This window comes from Phocoena phocoena, chromosome 16 (assembly GCF_963924675.1).
Source record: "Phocoena phocoena chromosome 16, mPhoPho1.1, whole genome shotgun sequence".
Lineage (NCBI taxonomy): Eukaryota > Metazoa > Chordata > Mammalia > Artiodactyla > Phocoenidae > Phocoena > Phocoena phocoena.
Genome location: NC_089234.1, coordinates 77,894,807 through 77,913,639, shown reverse-complemented (window position 1 = coordinate 77,913,639; position 18,833 = coordinate 77,894,807). Strand labels below are relative to the sequence as shown.

At 44.6% G+C, this 18,833-nt stretch overlaps 2 protein-coding genes across 2 annotated transcripts in view; one reads left to right on the top strand and one right to left on the bottom strand.

The window, feature by feature from the left end:
• Positions 1-14,426, top strand: part of TBCE (tubulin folding cofactor E) — a 76,068-nt gene extending 61,642 nt beyond the window's left edge. The window contains exons 5-16 of the mRNA XM_065894150.1: positions 3,265-3,364; positions 4,535-4,637; positions 6,018-6,094; positions 7,486-7,581; positions 8,124-8,188; positions 8,279-8,343; positions 8,711-8,863; positions 9,386-9,539; positions 10,988-11,056; positions 11,603-11,662; positions 14,074-14,165; positions 14,334-14,426. Coding sequence (XP_065750222.1) covers positions 3,265-3,364; positions 4,535-4,637; positions 6,018-6,094; positions 7,486-7,581; positions 8,124-8,188; positions 8,279-8,343; positions 8,711-8,863; positions 9,386-9,539; positions 10,988-11,056; positions 11,603-11,662; positions 14,074-14,165; positions 14,334-14,426 — 1,127 coding nt within the window. The remainder of the gene's footprint in view (positions 1-3,264; positions 3,365-4,534; positions 4,638-6,017; positions 6,095-7,485; positions 7,582-8,123; positions 8,189-8,278; positions 8,344-8,710; positions 8,864-9,385; positions 9,540-10,987; positions 11,057-11,602; positions 11,663-14,073; positions 14,166-14,333) is intronic.
• Positions 13,749-18,833, bottom strand: part of B3GALNT2 (beta-1,3-N-acetylgalactosaminyltransferase 2) — a 57,334-nt gene continuing 52,249 nt past the window's right edge. The window contains exons 9-13 of the mRNA XM_065894151.1: positions 18,671-18,796; positions 17,896-18,055; positions 17,195-17,251; positions 15,795-15,961; positions 13,749-14,149 (exon numbers count right to left, since the gene is read on the bottom strand). Coding sequence (XP_065750223.1) covers positions 15,821-15,961; positions 17,195-17,251; positions 17,896-18,055; positions 18,671-18,796 — 484 coding nt within the window. The 3' untranslated portion in view covers positions 13,749-14,149; positions 15,795-15,820. The remainder of the gene's footprint in view (positions 14,150-15,794; positions 15,962-17,194; positions 17,252-17,895; positions 18,056-18,670; positions 18,797-18,833) is intronic.

The following is an 18,833-nucleotide window of genomic DNA, read 5'->3' as shown; positions in this document are numbered from 1 at the left end:
CCTGGTGTGTTTAATCCAGTCACCGTTTTTAGGCTGAATCCTCTCTGAGGGTCATTCGCTCAGCTGGGGCTGAAGGCAGTGGGAGTGTGTCAGGTTGGCGAGCTCCGCTGGGGAAGAGATGCCTCACCAGCTGGCTCTGAACGTGGGGAGATCCTCTGCCCACAGGAACAAGAGCACCAGGAGCTCCCTGAACTGCGTGCGTGTGTGTGTGTGTGTGTGTGCACACGCGTGTGGGGACGACACTCACAACTGTTGGCCTGTCTGGAGTTGATATCAGAATGCAGGTGGTGCCTGTGATCTGTACAGGCTAGCAGAAATATGTATAATTCTGGCTACACAATGGAAAGCATGAGTGGGTGGAGAATGACTGGCCTTGAACCCTTTCCCACCAACCTAACGGCCCAGAGTTAGCAGAGGCGGTGGAAATGACGGGCGGCTGGAGTTGGACCGCCAGCCCTGAGGCGTATCGCATGAGGGCCCGCGGCTAGGGTGGAGCGGCTGTGGGACACAGGCGGCACGAGGGGCCGCACTGCGGGGACCGGAGGGAACGCCCACGTCGGGGCCAAGCCCCTCTGCTCCTGTGGCGGCTTTGAGACCCTCAGAGGGAGCTTTCAGCCAGGTGGCTGCCAAGGATGCTCTGTCCAGCTGGTGTCTAGCAGGCGCGTGCTTGCAACTCTCCTTCTGCTTGATTCGGCACCTATAGGTGGTAGTTGTTCTACTAGGGGAAAAAAAAGCCCAGCTTTTCTTTGCCGTTTCTGCCACTGAGCTTCGCTCTGTCGGCAGCGAGACCCAGAGCTTGGATGCGTCGTGCTGCTCTGTGTCTCACCTTTAGGGCGTAAGAATCCCGCCCCCAGGGTTCTGGGCGTTATTTCCAAGTCCCTGCTGCGCCCCGGGTTCTTCTAGAGTCTCCTTAGGTCGGGAGGCGGCAGGCTGTTCCCTAAAGAGCCGAAGAGTAAATAGCTTAGGCCTGCGACCCACCAGCAAACCGGAGGAGGCTGTGTGGATGCTTACAGGACCGCCTGAAACACAAGCATTTAAAACCGTCAGAACGGTTCACCCTCAGCCAGCGGGAGCCGGCACAGGGTCTGGCGTGCCTCTGCCGGCCGGGTGGGGTTCATCCCCTCCTGTGCATTTCCACTGCCTTCTTTCCCCCTCTTCCGGCCACCTCGTGGAGCTTCCTAACTGGTACCTGCCTAAAAGGCTTTCTTCTTCAACCAACCCTGTTGATTGACGCCACTATTTTTATTAAAAGCTACTTTCTCCGTGTTTTATGCATAAAGACGCCCTGTGGCATAGTGGGCTTTAAGGAAATGGGCTTTGGATTGAGGCTGATTTGGGTTTAAATTCACACCTGTTGGTCTGCGCCAGGCGCGTGGTTACCGACTGCTCTGCGCCTCCGTTTTTTTCCTTCCATGATAACGGAGAACGCTTCCGGCACCCAGTGGACCACGCAGGATGCAGGCGGTGGTGGTTCTTTGATCCTGGCTCTCTTTCCCGCTTTGGCTCTCCTCCTCAGCCTCTCCTGAAGAGGTCGCTGCGCCCCAGGCTCAGACCCCTGACCCTTGGCCTCTCTGTTCACACTTGTTCCTGAGGGGACGTGTCCAGCCTGCAGATGCCGGGCTCCTGCACTTCGGCCTCTAGCCCAGACCTGTCCCCACTCAGACTTGTCTGTCTGCTGTGTATCTGATACCTCTGTTTGGGTGTTTCATGGTCATCTCGAACACGTTGGGACATTAAGTCCCTGAAACTTGCTCATCTGTAGTCTTTCCTGTCTCGGTAAAGGGAAGTTCCAGTGGCACTGGCCAAAAACCCTGGAGGTAATTTAACTCTTCCTTTTTTCTCACCTCGCTCATCTGAATCCAGCGGGAAGTCCCAGCAGCTCCGCTTTCCTGCTAGGACACCGAACCTGACATCCCCATGCCCCCTAGCGCCCAGTCGGGCCTGAGCCCAGATTGCTCAGGAACCTGCGCCTCCTTTTTCTGCTCCGTCTTCATTTCCCTGCAGTCTGTGCCTTAGCACAGCATCAGTGACCTTTTAAAGGCCTAGCTCCGCTCACACCAGTAGCTCCCCTTTCAGGCAGAGACCAACTAAAGTCCTGCAAGGCCCTTTGTGATCGGGCCTGGCCCCCGAGGCCTTGGGGACCTCCCTTCCAGAACCCCAGCCCCTCTGCCCGGGCACACAGGAGCTTGCCGTCCGTAGGCCACACCTGTTCCGACCTCTGGGCCTTTGCTGTGTTGTCCCTTCTGCCCTGGTGCTCTTCTCCAGGACGGCATCCCCTCATCTCCTTGAGTTCTCTGCTCACACATCACCTTAGAGAAGGTGGTCTTCCATGAGCAACGTGTATAAATTCCTCACACAGCCGCTTTGCTGCAGGCCCGGCGCTGGTACTCTGCTACGTGTCTGTACCTGGCACGCCAGAGGTGCAGTGCTTACTGAGCGGCGTGCTCACTGCTAGACACCTGGCCCCCAGTCATCATCTGCAGGACAGAGGAATGAACTACACAGCTTCTGCACGTATCACAGTAGCGTGTGAGATTCTCCTTGAGCTGGGCCGGCCCTGCTCCAAGCTTTTTTCTGTCTCTTGCCCAGGGGTTTGGCCTCTTGATGGCACTGCCACCACTCCCCCCTGGCATCAGGTGCCTTTCTCTTTCTGTTCTACTGGTTTACCCCCTCTGGATTCCTGTATCAGGGATGGTGGGTGTCACACTCACTCCGTCCAACCCACAGGAGACCCTCAGAATTGCAGGCCTTTCTTAGCACTTTTGAACATGTGTCCGAGCTAACCCGGTTGGCCCCCGGAGGTGCCTCTCCTTACTTGGATCCCTGCAGCACAGAGCTCAGCGGTGCCCTCCAGGAGGAGATGCGTTTGCTTGGTGTGAGGCTGCAGGGGGTCCTCAGTGCCAAGGGCAAGGCCCCTGGGCGCACCTGAGGTGCTCGATGATCACAGTTACCATCACTGTTGGTTTTTCTCTTTTTGTTGGATAATGCTAGAATGGTTCAGCATTGACGACATTTGCTTCTCCCTCATTTGATTGTCTGTGTCTGTCTCAAGTTTGTAGCATGTGACAATGAACTTTTTAGTTTCTGGATGAACAGCTGGATGATTAAAATGGGTAAAAGTAATATGTGCTCATGAAAAACTTTCAAGCAGAATAGAAGGTATGAAGTGAAAAGGGAACAATCCCATGTTCCAGAATTGAGGTAATTACCATTCTGTCTTTTATGAATCTTTCCATATTGCTGTTTCTTAACATGTGCATTTAGATGTTAGAAGCATAGATTTGTCAAAAAACCTGTTGTCGTCATGGGATGAAGTCGTAGATATTGCTGATCAGCTCAAGCACCTGGAAGTCCTTAATCTCAGGTATGAACACGCGGTTGCCTAATTGTCGGCATCTCTGTGGGAAAGAGCTGGGGAGGACGGCTTAGTTGAATTTATTTATCTAAGTTTAACTTATTCCTTAATATTCTTCGATGATTCTAGTTTTTCAAATGGTCACCTGAGGTGATTCATTAATAGGTAACGTGTTTTACTTTTGACGTGGGCAGCGGGGCAGGGTGGCTACTGCACTGAGCTGGAAGGTCTTTGTGCTTCTTACAGGCCTGACCATAGAAGATGGCCCATCTGGGGACTCGGATATTTAAGTGGGCAGGAGATGTGATTAACCTTCCAGCACTTAATTGCTTTAGGAATGAGTCATTTCATTGGGATGCTGCTTAGTTCAGTTCTGATAAGGAATTTTCACTGAGCTCTGTATTTAACTAATGTCACAATTTTCCAGGCCTTCTTGAGTATCTGATTAGTTTTAATCTCAGAACCTAACTTTCCCAGGGCTCGGCCAGGAACCCCCTTTCACACCTGAGCCAACTTTACACGTACAGGTGAGTTGTTCCTGGCTCAGGCAGGTTCAGTGGAGCAGTTGGACAGGCCTAAATTAGTTATCCTTGCAAATAGAGCACAGAGTGTACTTCGACCCATGGCGTCACCTTTTCTGGAAATAAGGGCTTTAATGGTATCTTCATTCACAGTGACTGTCAAGATGGGATACCTTCTGAGAAAAAAAAAAGATATGGGGTACATTCTGAGATTAGGATCTTGAGAGAGAACTTCAGGGCAGTAATTTATTTCATCCATCCTGTTAGCAGGCTCTGTTTAGAAGCAGAATTCTAGCCCACAACCTAGCACGTCAGTAAGACTCTTGAGAGCGGGACTGAATTTTACAGCGTCCAGAGCCGCAGCTTGTGCGGCCAGAAGCTGACCTCATGGATCAGTGCCTGAGCCTTGTGTTTCAGGAAACCTGCAGCCTCACCGCGGCCCTAACCCCATAAACACACCTCTGCCTGTTAGATACCAAGTTGTATCTTGTAACTATTAAAAATTAGTCTTGACTCACTTTGTGTTTAGTATAATCGCATTGTAAGGTTGAAACAAACCAGACTCCTCATATCAAATCCCAAAGTACTGCTTTCAGTGACTGTCCCAGTTGGGCCTCCTCTATCGCCATAAGCTCATCGTGTCTCTTCTTCTACACAGTGAAAACAAACTAAAATTTCCCTCCGGTTCACCACCTCCAACTGGAACATTTTCTGCATTGAAGGTTTTAGTCCTTAACCGGATAGGAATCACATGGACGGAGGTAAACATATTTCTTTGGTTTGTTACCCAGTAATAAACAGTTTTCAATTCTTGGTTTAATGGGGGATTGAAGCTCAACAGTGACTTCATTTTAATCCTCCTATTATCCAGATAACAGGGTTCTTTAAACAGCCTTACAGAAAGGAGTTACAAAACCCTCATAGTTAGTAGAATGTGGTATCTCAGAATCCATCCTGTTTCTCTTGGTGCCTCTGATTAGTCCTGGTGTCTCCTGAGCAGTGGCTCTCCTGGTGGTCTGCACCAAGTACGTGCTGAGCTTTGAGAAGCCTTAGAGTTAGCTCTGGATTGAGCTTTTAGCTGCCTGAGTTTCCCCACGAGTGTTCTTAGGGCCGAGGCCGAGCCTCAGAAAGGTTCTCACACCCTTTTCTTGTTTGCAGTTTGGCTCCTAGAAGCCACTGTTCATGTACACAGCTGGGTTCGAAAGTGGACTCGTGGGTCCTGGGCCCTGCAGCCTTTGGAACTTAGATCTGGTACCACTCAGTTCTGTCAGAGGTTAACTGACTTCACACACCCAGAACACTCCACTTTCAAACCAAGTGCAGATAAATACATCCCAGCAAAGCTGTTCATCTGTGAAGTGCCACCTGGGCACCTCCCCAAGAGATAAGGGGCCTTTCACTTGGGCTGTCCGTGGCTACAGCCGCCCGACTTCCTTCCTAGGGCTCCTTCCTTGAGAGCAGCTCCCTCCAGAACAGGAAGGAAGGGCACGGAGAGACTCTGGAGGTGGAGATGGCAGTACAGGTCCAGTGAGAAAATGTAGAAATAGTTGTTGATAAAGTTTGTCGTATTAGTACATTCTTTATAAACCCAGATTGGCATTGAGAAGTAAGGAAAGGTGTTTCACATGTTTCCTTCCGTTGGTTAAACAAACTGTATCCAATAATGAGAACGTGCTAGGTCTCCAGTTCCACTTTGTACAGGTCAGGATATGCCTGAATGATGGGCTGATACCTGTCCTGGTTGGTTCCAGGTGCCCGAAGTTGTGTGCTCCTGTGTCATTAAAGCACGGCCCTTTAACACCGTAATTTTATCAGCCGTCCACTGGCACTCCTGGCCTGAGACAGAGTCTGTAGCAAAATGTCCGAAGGCATTTTTCTTTCCTTTTTAATCTTATCTTGTTTTATTTTATGTTTTGGCCGCCCCGCACGGCATGCGGGATCTTACTTCCCCCAATAGGGATCCAGCCTGTGCCCCCAGCACTGTAAGCATGGAGTCTTAACCACTGGACGGCCAGGGAAGTTCCCAAGGCACTTATTTCTACAACAGTAGCTAAACTGCATCCGTGTGGAGGCTCTAGTGATAAGCACGTGGGGAGAATGACCAGCGAGGCCGCGTCACCCTGCCTTGACTTTCCCCCCAGGTGCTCCACTGCGCCTCCAGGTGTCCTGTCCTTGAGAAACTGTACCTTGAGTCCAACGGTATCGTCATTTCAGAAAGGTAACCGGGGTTTTACATCAACGCATCGGTCATCATTTAGTCATTCTTTTTTTATTAGTTCAAAAGCATTTTTATGTATTAAAGTATAGTTTTTCCAAACTTCAAGGGTAAAGAGGTATAATCATTCTCTCTCTGACAAGTAGCTGCGTATCCTTTAGTCACTCTGAATAAATAAATGATCTCAATTATACCTAACGTTAAGTTTTAGGAGGATGTGCAAATAAGAATTAGAGAAATGCTTATTATTCATTGCCTTCACAAATTAGAATGTCAACTCAAACTTCACTAAGAGGTTCTAATTGAGGAAACCCCATCAGAGTGAAAGCCTTGAATTAAATATTTTTGAAGCCATGAATTGTATTAGTTTTACATAAATGTATTTAACTTCTGTTTCTAAGTGGGGGTTCTGTAGGAGATGCTCTAAGGATTAAATAATGGATTTTAAATTAGCATTATCTTTTCAAGGTCAGTGTACCAAAGTACAGCCCTCCATATCCCTAGGTTCTGCATCCACAGATCCAACCAACCACACATGGAAAATATTTGGGGGGAAAAAAATTCCAGAAAGTTCCTAAAAGCAAAGCTTGAATTTGCCGGGCACTGGAACTGTTTACATTGTATTAGGTGTTACAAGTACTCTACAGATGATTTAAAATATATGGAGGATGTGTGTAGGTTATATGCAGATGCTATGTCACTTTATATAAGGGACTTGAGCATCCTCAGGTTTTGGTGTCCACGGGGGTCCTGGAACTAATCCCCCATGGATTCTGAGGGATGACTGTGTAAAAAGTTTGTTGTCTTAAGTAGATTAAATATGTTGTTGCCTAATCTTCCTCTTATGTTGGTATCATTAAATTAGTATGTAATCCGGGTGCCCCCTCCAAAAAAAAAAAACAAAAAAAACAAACAAAAAAAAACAAACAAACAAAAAAAAATTAGTATGTAAAACAAACTTAAACATGGACACATTTACAGCAAATTCTCAAAGGATTCAAATTAATGAAAATTTACTGTTCAGAATGATTTTATTATACAGGCAAATGTAGTTTTTTAAAAATTAAACTTTTAATTTTGAGGTAATTTTAGATTCACGTGCAGTTATAAGAAATAGTACCCAGAGATCACATGTTCCCATCACCCAGTTTCCCCGTTGGTAGGGCCTTTCAAAGCTATGGTCAGTATCACAACTAGGACACTGGTCCAGTCGAGAGACAGAACATTCCCATCACCACTAGGATCCTTTATGGTGCCCTTTTATACTCATATCATATACTTGCCTCCCACCCCCTGACCTCTCCTTAACACCAGATGCAGGTATTTTAGGGCTGTATCTTTGAAAACAATTAAGAAATGAAATTTATGTTGAAAAAATTTTATCTTCCATACAGGCCGACTGATGTTCTCCAGACGGTCAAGTTGTTAGACCTTTCTTCTAATCAATTAATTGATGAAAACCAGCTGTTTCTCATAGCATATATGCCCAGGTAACCCGCTCCTAAAATGCCTATTACAATAGTTCTTAGTAAATTTTTCGTGAATGGATCCTATGCTATATATACTTTCTCAGTGGAAATATGATAATGATGATGGAATTCCCAAATTGAGTAGTTCCCTTTGGGAAATTTTTATTTGAATTCATTTAGAGAATTGACTTGTGAACCACATACAGTGTAGTCTATGTCTGTACTAGATCATTGAAGAATGAATAATTTGGCCCTGGTGCTGATATCAAAAGTCTTCACTCATTGAACTTTGGGAAGTAAGACTGTGTCTCTTTGCTCTCTGACACCCATTTATTTAGCACCTAGCACAGCAGGAGGCCCAGGAATTGTTTGATGACTGCATCAGAATGTAGCACAGAGAGTCCGCTTTGCATGCCCTAAATTGGACTTTAAGGTTTCTAAGCATTTCTCATGGGATCAAAACCTAGGGTGTAGGAAAAAATTTACAAATCTAGTCTGGTTGAAATAGCCCATAGCATTTTATATTGTCCTATGTAATCAAACTTAACATTTTTACATTTCAGATTAGAACAACTAATCCTTTCTGACATTGGACTTGCTTCTATACATTTTCCAGACGCTGGAATTGGTATATGAGATTATTCAGTAACCCCTCCCCCGGCTCCCCCATACTTTAGCTTTGTTTCCCTTCTACTGTGTAACTTAATTCTCCTTCTAGGGTGCAAAACATCAATGTTTCCTTCCTTGCAATACCTTGTACTAAATGACAATCGCATATCACAGGTGAGAGCTTTTCAGAATGTATGTATTTACATTATCACTTACTTCCATTCTCATGATGCGGTTTGTAGGTTCCTGCTGTTAAAGAATATTTTAAATTGAAAGAGAAATGCTTCCTTGGAGCGAAACTCCTCACACAAACCCAAAAATATTAAGAAAGAGATTAATTCACACTTAACCAGCCCGTCTGTCAGTTTACAAGGCACAGTTGTAAAATATGTGGCCTTCCTCGTGGTTGCTCGCTGCATGGTGAAATTCCATGCCTCCAGTGGAACTGGGGACTTTTGCTTTTCTGCTGCTGGTCCGAATAATCTGAAAACTTAACCTGAAACATGTTTATTTTCATATGTTTTCTTTTGCCGGGTTTCAGTGGTCATCTATCAACGAGCTGGATAAGTTACAGAGCCTGCATGCGCTGTCCTGCACCAGAAACCCCCTGACTGAAAGCAGCAAAGACGCACAGACCACACGGCAGTTCATCATCGCCAGGATCGGTCAGCTGAGGACCCTGAACAAGTGTGCGGTGAGTACTGGTGTCCTGACAAGGTGTTTCTTAAACTAGAAACCAAACGGTCCAGTGTAAAGAGAAGTTACAGTGTCGTTTCCTCCAAATGGTATTATTTCCTCTCAGTGGCAGTTTTTTCCAGCTCCTCGGGAGGTGGTGTTACACTCAGATGCCTGCAGGGAAACCCGCTGCTCAGCTGCCCTGGCAGCCCCAGTTTTTGTCATTTGAGGCAGGGGAGGAATACTGGGTACTCTCTCAGTAAGTCAGCTCCTCCAGGCTGAGGACCTCATGTTGTGACCTTGGGCCCCAGGCATAGTCCAGATACTTCCATGAAGAAAAGGATAAAACTGAAATCCACTTTTCTTTTTGAAGAAACTCCTGGATCCTGTTAACATTAAAAAGGAAAGGTAGAAATATATTGTCTTGTCCCTTTCAGTTTAATTATTCTCTACGGGTAGGGGGTGGAGAAAGGAGAGAGTGTCACACACACTCGTTAGAAAAGTGCTTTAACAGACCTGCTTTTATTCCACATCCATATAGATTCAACGAGAGGAAAGGCGTGGGGCTGAGCTTGATTACCGAAAAGCATTCGGAAATGAATGGAAAAAGGCTGGTGGACATCAAGATCCAGACAAAAACAGACCAAACGAGGAATTTCTTGCAGCCCATCCCAGATACCAGTCACTCTGCCTCAGTACGTACTGGGCACCAGGGCCCTCACGGGGCTGCGGGGGGGGGACTGTCCACTAGGACACAGTTCCCTTTGGGTGTCAAAGGAGGTCCTCAGTGTTGTTGCTTTTCTCCACTGGGTCTTTGTTATACTCATCTAAATGGACAGTAGGGGCTCTAGCAGCTAGTTGGGAGCAGATAATTAATTAAAGAGTTGTCTTTAGAGAAGATAAATCTGCAGCATCTCTTAGCAGAAGGAGGAGGGGAAGGCAGCTCTTAAACAGAAGTTCTTCTCATCTTAGCATTTACTCAATGAACTTTCGATTCCAGGAGGCGGGTCCCACTTCCTACTTTAGGAAGGGCAGGAAGGCCTCCAGGTTATCTCAACCCTGGCTATACCCTAGGGAATTTTTTAAATGAAGAACATTTAATGTGGAACCCAGGCGTTGGTATTTTTTAAGCTCTCTCCCCAGGTAATTTTAATGTTCATGAGAGCTGAGTGTAGCTTTCCTGAGTGCTCTGTTCGGAGGGCTCACCAGCCCTGGCGCTTGGTGTGCAAGGCGCTTCCTGACCTCCAGCCTGGCTCCTTGGACACTGAAGCTCCGACTTCAGGACTCTTTGTCCCTGATGTACTTTCCATTTCGATTTCATTATTATTCCAAATTTCCCTCTTATGCAGTTTTCTTTTTTATATATTTAATAATGTGAGAAGCTCACTGCATAAACACTTCAGGCTGGAACATTATCTTTAAGGAAGAGACGCTGCCCGTGGGAACTGCTGTCAAATGACTCCATTAGCTGGCCCGATTTCCTGGCCACTTGAGGTGAATTCTAAATCACTCGGGGGCAGGGCAGGGAAGGCTCTAAAGCAGCCCTGCAGGTATGGCTCACTATCTCCCCACTAAGAATGTAGAATACAAAGCAGAGCGTGGAGGGTATTTATAGACATTTCATCCCTGGTGGCCCTGGCAGAAGTGAGAGGAGGAGAAGGGGGCTGCTTTCCTTACATCTTACGTAGAGGCTGCATTTCCTGGCAGGGGACCTGGTTTGCAGCGGTGGTTCTGGGTGCCCAGAGCAGCACTGCACGATCTGGCTGAAACCTGGTGAAGGTGTTTGTGAGTCAAGTTCCTCTCAGGTCCCAGAAAGAAAGGGAACTATGACCAAAGGTGAAACTCGCGTCAGCGTTCTGAGTATTTGCGGGCACAGCCTCTTCTTGTCTCTAGGGATCAGTGATGGGATACACGGAAGACTGGAGGGTTCCAGGCTTGGCAGCCGTTGCTGTCTGTCCATCCCTCCAAAAAATACACTAAACCAGTAACCAAATAAAAGGAAGCAGATCCCAGGTTCGCATCCAGCTGCTGCTGGGTTCATCCTGGGAAAGGAAAAGGCTAGGTTGACACTTAACCTGTACATTTGTTTCCCTTACAGGCCTTTTGGTTTATCATTCATCCTTTTTCATTTCTCCTTAAACAGAATATGGCGCACCTGAAGATGGGGAACTCAAAGTGCAACAACCATTTTTGCTCAAAAACCAGCTACTAAGTAAGAACCCCACATTCAAAGACCGCTTATTTGTGTTTGAGTCCTTAGATGCTGAAATAGTGATGACCTTATAGGGATTGTTTCTTTTAAGTAAGTACCTAGAGGAGTAGTTCAGTTTTTAAAGAAATGATGACTCTCAAACATTTCTAAATTCTGACTTTGAACATGTTAGCAGTTCCCATTCTTTAAACTCATTTAACAGTTTCACACATGTGGGAAGTATCTGAGTAGTGAACTGAACTGTGATTTGGAAATTCATGGCTTTTCTTACACTTGAAAACCTAGATAAAACGTCAGGAAAGAAGTACTAAGGAGAAACGGGAAAGCCATAGAATGTTGGTCCAGCTCTTTTTTGTTGTTGTTAGTAATTCAGTGAAGTATTAATAGAAGGAATTTTAAACATCAGTAAGCATCCTATTCCTTTAGTGGGATTTGAGCCAAGTTGTATGAAGAGCTGCGTCCTTTGGCCGTGGCTGGTAATGTGCATGTGATGTAAATCCTTCCTACAGCAGGGCTCAATTCATCTCTTTCCTTTTTTCTTTCAAGCACTGAAGATAAAACATCCTAATCAACTTGATCCGAAAGTCATAGAGAAACAACTGCCAGGTAAGAATGAGTCTCTCTCTCTCTCTCCTCCTTATGCTTCTGAATCGCTGGCCCCTCAACTCGAGGTGGCTGGAGGTAAAACATTTCATTCATTTCTGAAGTTGTGGACTCTCACAGCTTATAGGTTTTCACTAGCTTTTACGTTCTAAAATGCTAACACCATGCTAATAACATCACTCCCCCCTGAAAGTTCAAGTCTCGCATAACTTTCAGCTCATCTAGAGAACAGCTTGCTTTGTCGTGGTTGCCTCTTCAGCCAGAGGCAGTAGCGTGGGAGCTCGCCCTTCGGGGCCTCCCCAGGCCCTCTGCTGGTTCGTTCTCACACTGCTGCTCCGGGGGCTTTCCTTGGCCAGAGATGTTCTGGCACTGGGCTTGGGTGCTTTCTATTCCTTACCAGTCAGGAGCCCCTGCAGAGACAGCTCTTGGACGCTGTTTTAATGGACACACTTGAAATGGTTTTCTTTAAAAACAACTACTTCAGAACTTTAAACCTTGATGCTGTTGGAACTGATTTTGTTTTATTTGGAAAATAAATACTTTTATGTCAACAAAATTAGATCAATGTAACTTACCTTAAACTGTCAGTCAAAAGAAAAATTACAGTCTGAATCTCAAAATTAAACTTGATTCACAGTTAAATACTAAAATATAAACAGCTTAAATTTAGCACAGTGAGGATTTGAAGAAGTAAAATATCTATTACCGTAAATGACTCTAGTGAAATACCCTTCTGGTTCCCTGTCAGTGCAGTGAATTCACATTGATTTTTTAAACAAGCTTATCATGGTATTGCTTATGGAAGGCTTTGGTTGTGCCCAAAGAAGTACCTTTATGATCCAGAACCATCATCTAGTATCAAATTACCAGTATTGCTCCATTTTTACTTACTAGAAATCCAGTTTCTATGCCTGTGAAGCGTAATGTTGCCACTGTTACATAATGATGAATTAAAATGAGTGGTCCCCGCTTCATTATTCTGTTTTCAGACTTGACTTCTGTCAGTAAGGGCATGCATGGGGACAGACGAGCGGGAGAGGGCCAGGACTTTCTGTTAAAAGCAGTTAGCTTTGGACGTGTTTGCACTTTTCCTTCTCTTACGTGAAATCAACTTGTGGGAACGTGCTCAAGAATGTTCTCGCTAGGGCTGTGTTAAGTTTCCTTTTCTGGGCTTCCCCTGGGAAGGCGCAGAACCCTCTGGGTCAGGCACTGTGGAGAGCGCAAATGAGTGCTGTCCCGGGCTGATGGCTCCTCCCCAACCTCCCACGGTGTTCACGGTCTGAGTTTTATTCATCCTCAGGTGGAACTAGCAGAGATTAGAATAATCTAGAGAAATTATATGTCATAATTATGCTTCAGGCAATTCCAAATCTGAGTTCTCTGAACTCAGCAGTCAGAGTTAAGCCAGCACTAACCACCCTCTGCACAAGGAAAGCCAGTCCACCTAAATCTTTTGAAAGCACAAGATTATCTATCCAATATTCACAAATAAAAGAGCAAATTATGTTAATCGACACTGTAGTCTATTTAGTGTCTATATTCAGTACATAAACAAGAAAAGGGCCAGTTTTTATTCTAAAATAAAGATAACATTTATTATCACAAGTTGCATAAAAACAGCTTTTACAAAAATTATTTTTGATAGAAAAATATTTGTTTGAATACATGTGATCGTTGTAGGAACACCACACTATTGCTGTACCTCCAGCTAAAGCTTCAGAGAAACTGTATTGCTCATAATCAGACACCCAGTATTTACCACACCCATCTTTGGAGAGAAGTTCATAGTGTTTTCTGAACAAACCAGAGCTTTTCCTCATTAAGTTACATTGCCATGCCTGGTGGTCCCCTGTATGCGTATCGCATTACACACATAAACCACAATGATTACAGACTGGGAGCGCTGGAACGGGGCTTGTGGATCATTAGTCTACACCTCACTTAACAGAGGAGGAAACTAAAGCCAGAGAGACTGAGATGCGTCCTCATGGCGCCCGAGCCCCATGCCAGCGTTCTCTCAGTACCTCGTAAGTAAGTAAGTAAGCACAAAGGTTTAAAAAGTTAATGATTTCACTCACGTTTATTCTTCTGTGCTGAGAATATGATTTCTGGTTTATTCAGGTTAAGGAGGAACTATTAAACACCGCTGAAATGGTATGAAAACTCATCATCAAAGGGCACTTAGGTCAATCATCGGCTCCGTTTCCCCCAGCCTCCCAAACGACCCCCTAAGTGGTGACACTGATTGGTGGCCCACGTGGTGGGTGAGCCGTTCCCTGATCATTTACCTGGGTAAATTGATAGTATGAAATGACAGTGACAGCTGTCATTACAGTTGTCGTCTTGTCACGTGAGCTCATTTTACAGGTAACTGTCCTTTGAGAGAACTTGATGGTTTTTCTTTTCCTTGATAGAATCCATGACAATTCAAAAGGTGAAAGGCTTGCTGTCACGTCTTCTCAGAGTTCCTGTGTCAGAACTTCTGTTGTCCTATGAAAGTCCCAAAGTAAGTTGCCCAGCAAAACACAAAGTCGAGTTCCCCACGCTATGACTTGCTACTAAGCTATGTCTCTACGTAACATGGTCTGATTCTAAATGGAAACCATACATCTTTGTTGGGGGGAGGTTTTGCCACATTTGTCTTAATCATCCCCACCCCTTTGTCTGATTTTAGATGCCGGGCAGAGAGATTGAACTAGAAAATGATCAACAGTCATTACAGTTTTATTCTGTGGAAAATGGAGACTGTCTATTAGTGCGATGGTAACAGCCAACTAATAAAATTCAGAGGTTAGACCGCTTATCGTGACTGGGGTTCACAGGAAATTAAGTGACTTATTGGGACAGTTCAGTCCAGAACAAATGAGGTTTTACAAGTTGCCCTAAGTGTAAAACAGCTGTATTTTTCACAGGGAAGAGACCGTTTCCAGGCTTGTATATACAGCCCTAATAAAGGCTTTGCACCTAGTAACGATTTTCAGAGTTCATTTCATAGTTCCTGACTCCTTTCATTATGAGAAGATTTAGATACTAAATAGAACCTCGCTAGTCTAAGAAAATCTGAACACAGTTTAATGTCTTCATAAGACCAGTTTTAATGGAATCCTCTATTGACACTACTGGTTTAAAAGGTTGTTACTAAAATGATTTGGTTGGTCATTTTGAGAAATGTCCCTTAAACTGAAGGAAGCACATCCTCTATGTAGTACAAATGCTATGATTTCTCTTCTCAGTTGCACTGTTTTTTGAGTACTTACAAAAATTAATTACATGCTTTTCCCTACAGTTATACCTAAACTGAGAATACATTCTTCTACAGCAGCTTACTAGCATTGACTGAAATTCAGTTACATTAGGTAAACATTAGGCAGTGAAAGGAAGAAAAACAAGATGCTTTCAATGCCAAGGATTTAGAACTATCCATCCCTATGGCATTAAAACCCTGAGAGGTGTTTGATTTTACTTACATTCACAAAATTTTAGCACTTTAAAAAAACAGGAGTACTAAGCTGTGATCTTCAGGATTTATGTTAAAGGGCAAAAGGAAACTTGGGTGTAATTAGTCCACTTAATAAATGAACTTTAAAACCAAGGCCCAAAACCCAGCGTTACAGTGGTTCCTTTTCAAGTTGCCCACTTCATTCAGAGATCCTCCACAAAATCTGACATGATTTCCAGAAACCCCTGACTTTGGTATCAGTGACCACTGCTCATACGTGATCACACAGCATTTCTGTGAGTTCTTTTTGGCCCTTAATTATCCTGCTTATGCTATCCAGAGCTATTCTGCAATCCAGGTTGAAATTCAAACTTCCAGTTACTACTCAAGATTTCTTTTTAACCAAAAATGATAGGTAATAAATTACTAACAGAAATGATGCACTAGGACTTGGAAACACTTTTTTCTTTTATAAACAATTTGGTATTTTTCAAATCATCTTCCAATATATAAGTAATTTTTTCTTACACTACAGTATCTGTTGATTTTTAAAATGGAAATTTTGTGCAAATGTTAAGAAATACCACATTGGTGACCCGTGAAGGTGCCAGCCAAGAACTATCCTGAAAGACCATATAACCTGCGGCCGAACCTTGGGCTTTCCTCAGACTTCCGCTCAGATCATCCTTCGCCCACCCTGACCTTAACACTGCGAATTGACCTCATCCTCCTCTTGCTTCACATCGACAAGGATCACCGCACAACTCCTTCAGTTTCCACAGCTGTGTTAGTTCTTGCGGAGAATACTGAGGGGAAGACAGCATTCCTGTTTCACAGGTCTTCTCACACAGCCACAGGCTGTCCTGTTGACAAACAAAACAAAAGCTGATTTGGGAGCCGTGACATACCTTGCTGGAAGACAGACAGCGTGCATACAGGAGCTTCCAGATCCCAGTGAGGCTGAAGTTATTTCAAAGACAAGTGCATGTGTGAAGCCACTCAGCTTGTGGGGCGTAGGAAAAGCACCCACCGGTGACCCTGAGGCTGTGGAATAAAGAAACAGTGCAGTGTGTGCATTAAGAGTTTGCGAAGGGAGTTCTATGAAGAGAGGGTGTGGAAACCACAAATGCAGAGTTTCGTATTTGCTACTGGAGAAGAGGTGGCCAAATAGCATTATGAACAACAGCAAGTACTGAGGGAATGGTTACAATATTCGGGGGACAATACCAAGTGCTTTATAAATATTATCCAATTTACTTCTCACAATAACCCTGTGAGGTAGGAATTATTTCCTTTTTACAAATGAGAAACAAACCAAGAGTGAAGAAACTTGCTCAAGGTCACGGTGAAGTTCATGCTGGCAGGCTGAGTAGGAAGGATCGAAATGGAGTCTTGTCAGACTCAGTCCGAGTTTTCACCCACCAGCCTACTTCCCAGCTCTGTGGACTGGCTTCTGTTTCCAGCAATACAGCAGAATACAGATCCCATTCAACTTGAGAACATAAAAAGGAGGGATATAATAAAAAATGTCTTTTTAAAGGATGGCTGAACTGGTGGCGAAGGAGAGGAAACTGGAGAGTAGAAGGGCCTGGAGTCAGCGTGTGCCTTGTACAGGCCACGCCTGGGGACAGGAGACTGACCACTCCTTCCTACAGAGCCCTGTGCCCCTGGGGGCCGAGAGCCTCCAGGGGTATTAAAGGAAACACAGAAGGCCTGTCTGTCTCTGCCCTGGCCCTGGATGGGCGGGACGGAGAGTCCCCTGAGCACCTGGCACCATAGCCCGCACTTAGGTGGGTGCGGCTGGAGTCACATTCTGCGGGGCCACCTCACTGCCAGAATCTGAAGTCAGCTGACTCTTTTGTGTTTTAAAGCTGCAAAGAATTTCTGATCCAACGTATAAAAACTCAATTCATTGTGAGTAGGAGAACTTCCATTCAAAACATCTCCTTTGGGTTTAGACTCAGACAAATACTGTGTGAGCTCTAGGCACATTACTGTGAACCAGATCAAGAGCACAGTTAGGATGCCGGAAGACCTCCGTTCACTGTGCTGCCCAAGGTTTGACAGAGAGGCCAGCCCCGCTCAGGCTTGCTTACCTGATATCTTTTAGGTCCTATGGCTGCCATCCAAATGCCCATGCTTACATCTTCACCCTACACAGGTCCCATAAAGTTTAAAATGTAAAAATTTAAATGCTATTTCATCTGTAAAGACAATGCCACACCCATTCCCGTAAGTAATCTTTCTACTTCTTTGTTTTGTGATTATTCTAACATGCAATGCTGAGGATGTATTATAACACTGATACACGAAGTAAAAGCTACCTGCCATTAACATGAAGCACACACACCACAATGAAGTATGACTATACACACTAAGTAAGCAGCCAGCCCCTCTTCCCGTGGACCTTAAACTTCCAGCACTGACGGTATGAAAGACACACTGGATTTAGAACCGGGCCGAGATTCATTGATTTGCCATCTCAGAATCAGCAGAAAAACAAGCTTAGTCTTAAGCTTGCTTAGTCTTCCTTCTTATGAATATAAACCTCTACATTCCTTTAGGGACTATACCTTTAAATATAGGCTGAAAACATAACAGAAGGCTCAAAGATTTAGGAATAAAATTTAGATTTGAGGGATAGGAGTGTATCCCTAACCTTTGAGGGCTGACTCCTATCTAGAATGAATAACATGCCTTTCCCCAAGATCAGGTGGCTGTGCTTTTAATGACGGAATACTGAGTGGGATAAAACTTGTTTGGTCAGTGTACTCTTAGGTCAGAAATCCTTAATTACCTGGTAGGTCTTTAATCTCCCCGAGTTGCCAGCCAGCCAGTGGACGATGTCCCTGGAGATGACATACCCTGAGCCGCACGCAAAGGCGGGATAAGCGGGACTGGGGTACTCCAGTTCCTGCCACTTCCCGGTTCGGTCAACGGCCCAATTCAATCTGAAACTGACATGCAACATGAGTCGGCTTCTTTGTGTTGCTCTGACACGTATCCTACCACTAGTTAAGCTTGAGTCCTTAATTATCACTACAAAGGAATAAGCTGTAGAAGCAAGGAAAGAAGAATGAGAGATTATTGTTTTCGTCTAAGGACAGGAATTATTTATCTAGTGGTGTTTTATATAAAAGACATATGTTAAATTCTCTCCAAGTTGTATTTATGGAGTTTCTGAATCATCTTGTTTAGATATATTAAAATAAATGAAAAATAAATCACCATTCCCTATTGCATTCCTAAAGACACATAGAAAATGGTTTCAGAAATGTCACAAATTTATTGTAATGTACAGCAGCGTCTAATTTGAGTAGCACTTAATATGTAGGGCACGAGGATAAAAGCCACATCATTTTCCATCCTTCATTACATTAGCCTGAGGTTTTCCATTTAAGAGTTTTTTCCCCTTTAATTGTAGATTAATAAAATATAATGACCCAGGGGCCTAAGAGGGAAATTTCCTATCTCAACCACATTTTTCTTATGATAAGTGACTTGTATATTTCATTCTAAATTAACATATGCTCATGAAATGAACACCAATGGCCTAACAATGTTTAACTTACTTTCCCCACCAAAAATTAGGCCCATCCAGATTCTTAAGGGCGATTCTATTAAATACAGCTTCCAAGTCTATGTAACAGTCGTCATCCGTCTTTAGCAACAGATCAAAGCTGGTTGTTTCCACAGTCCTGTTGGCGAAAGGGGGGATATGAAAGGGCGTCCATA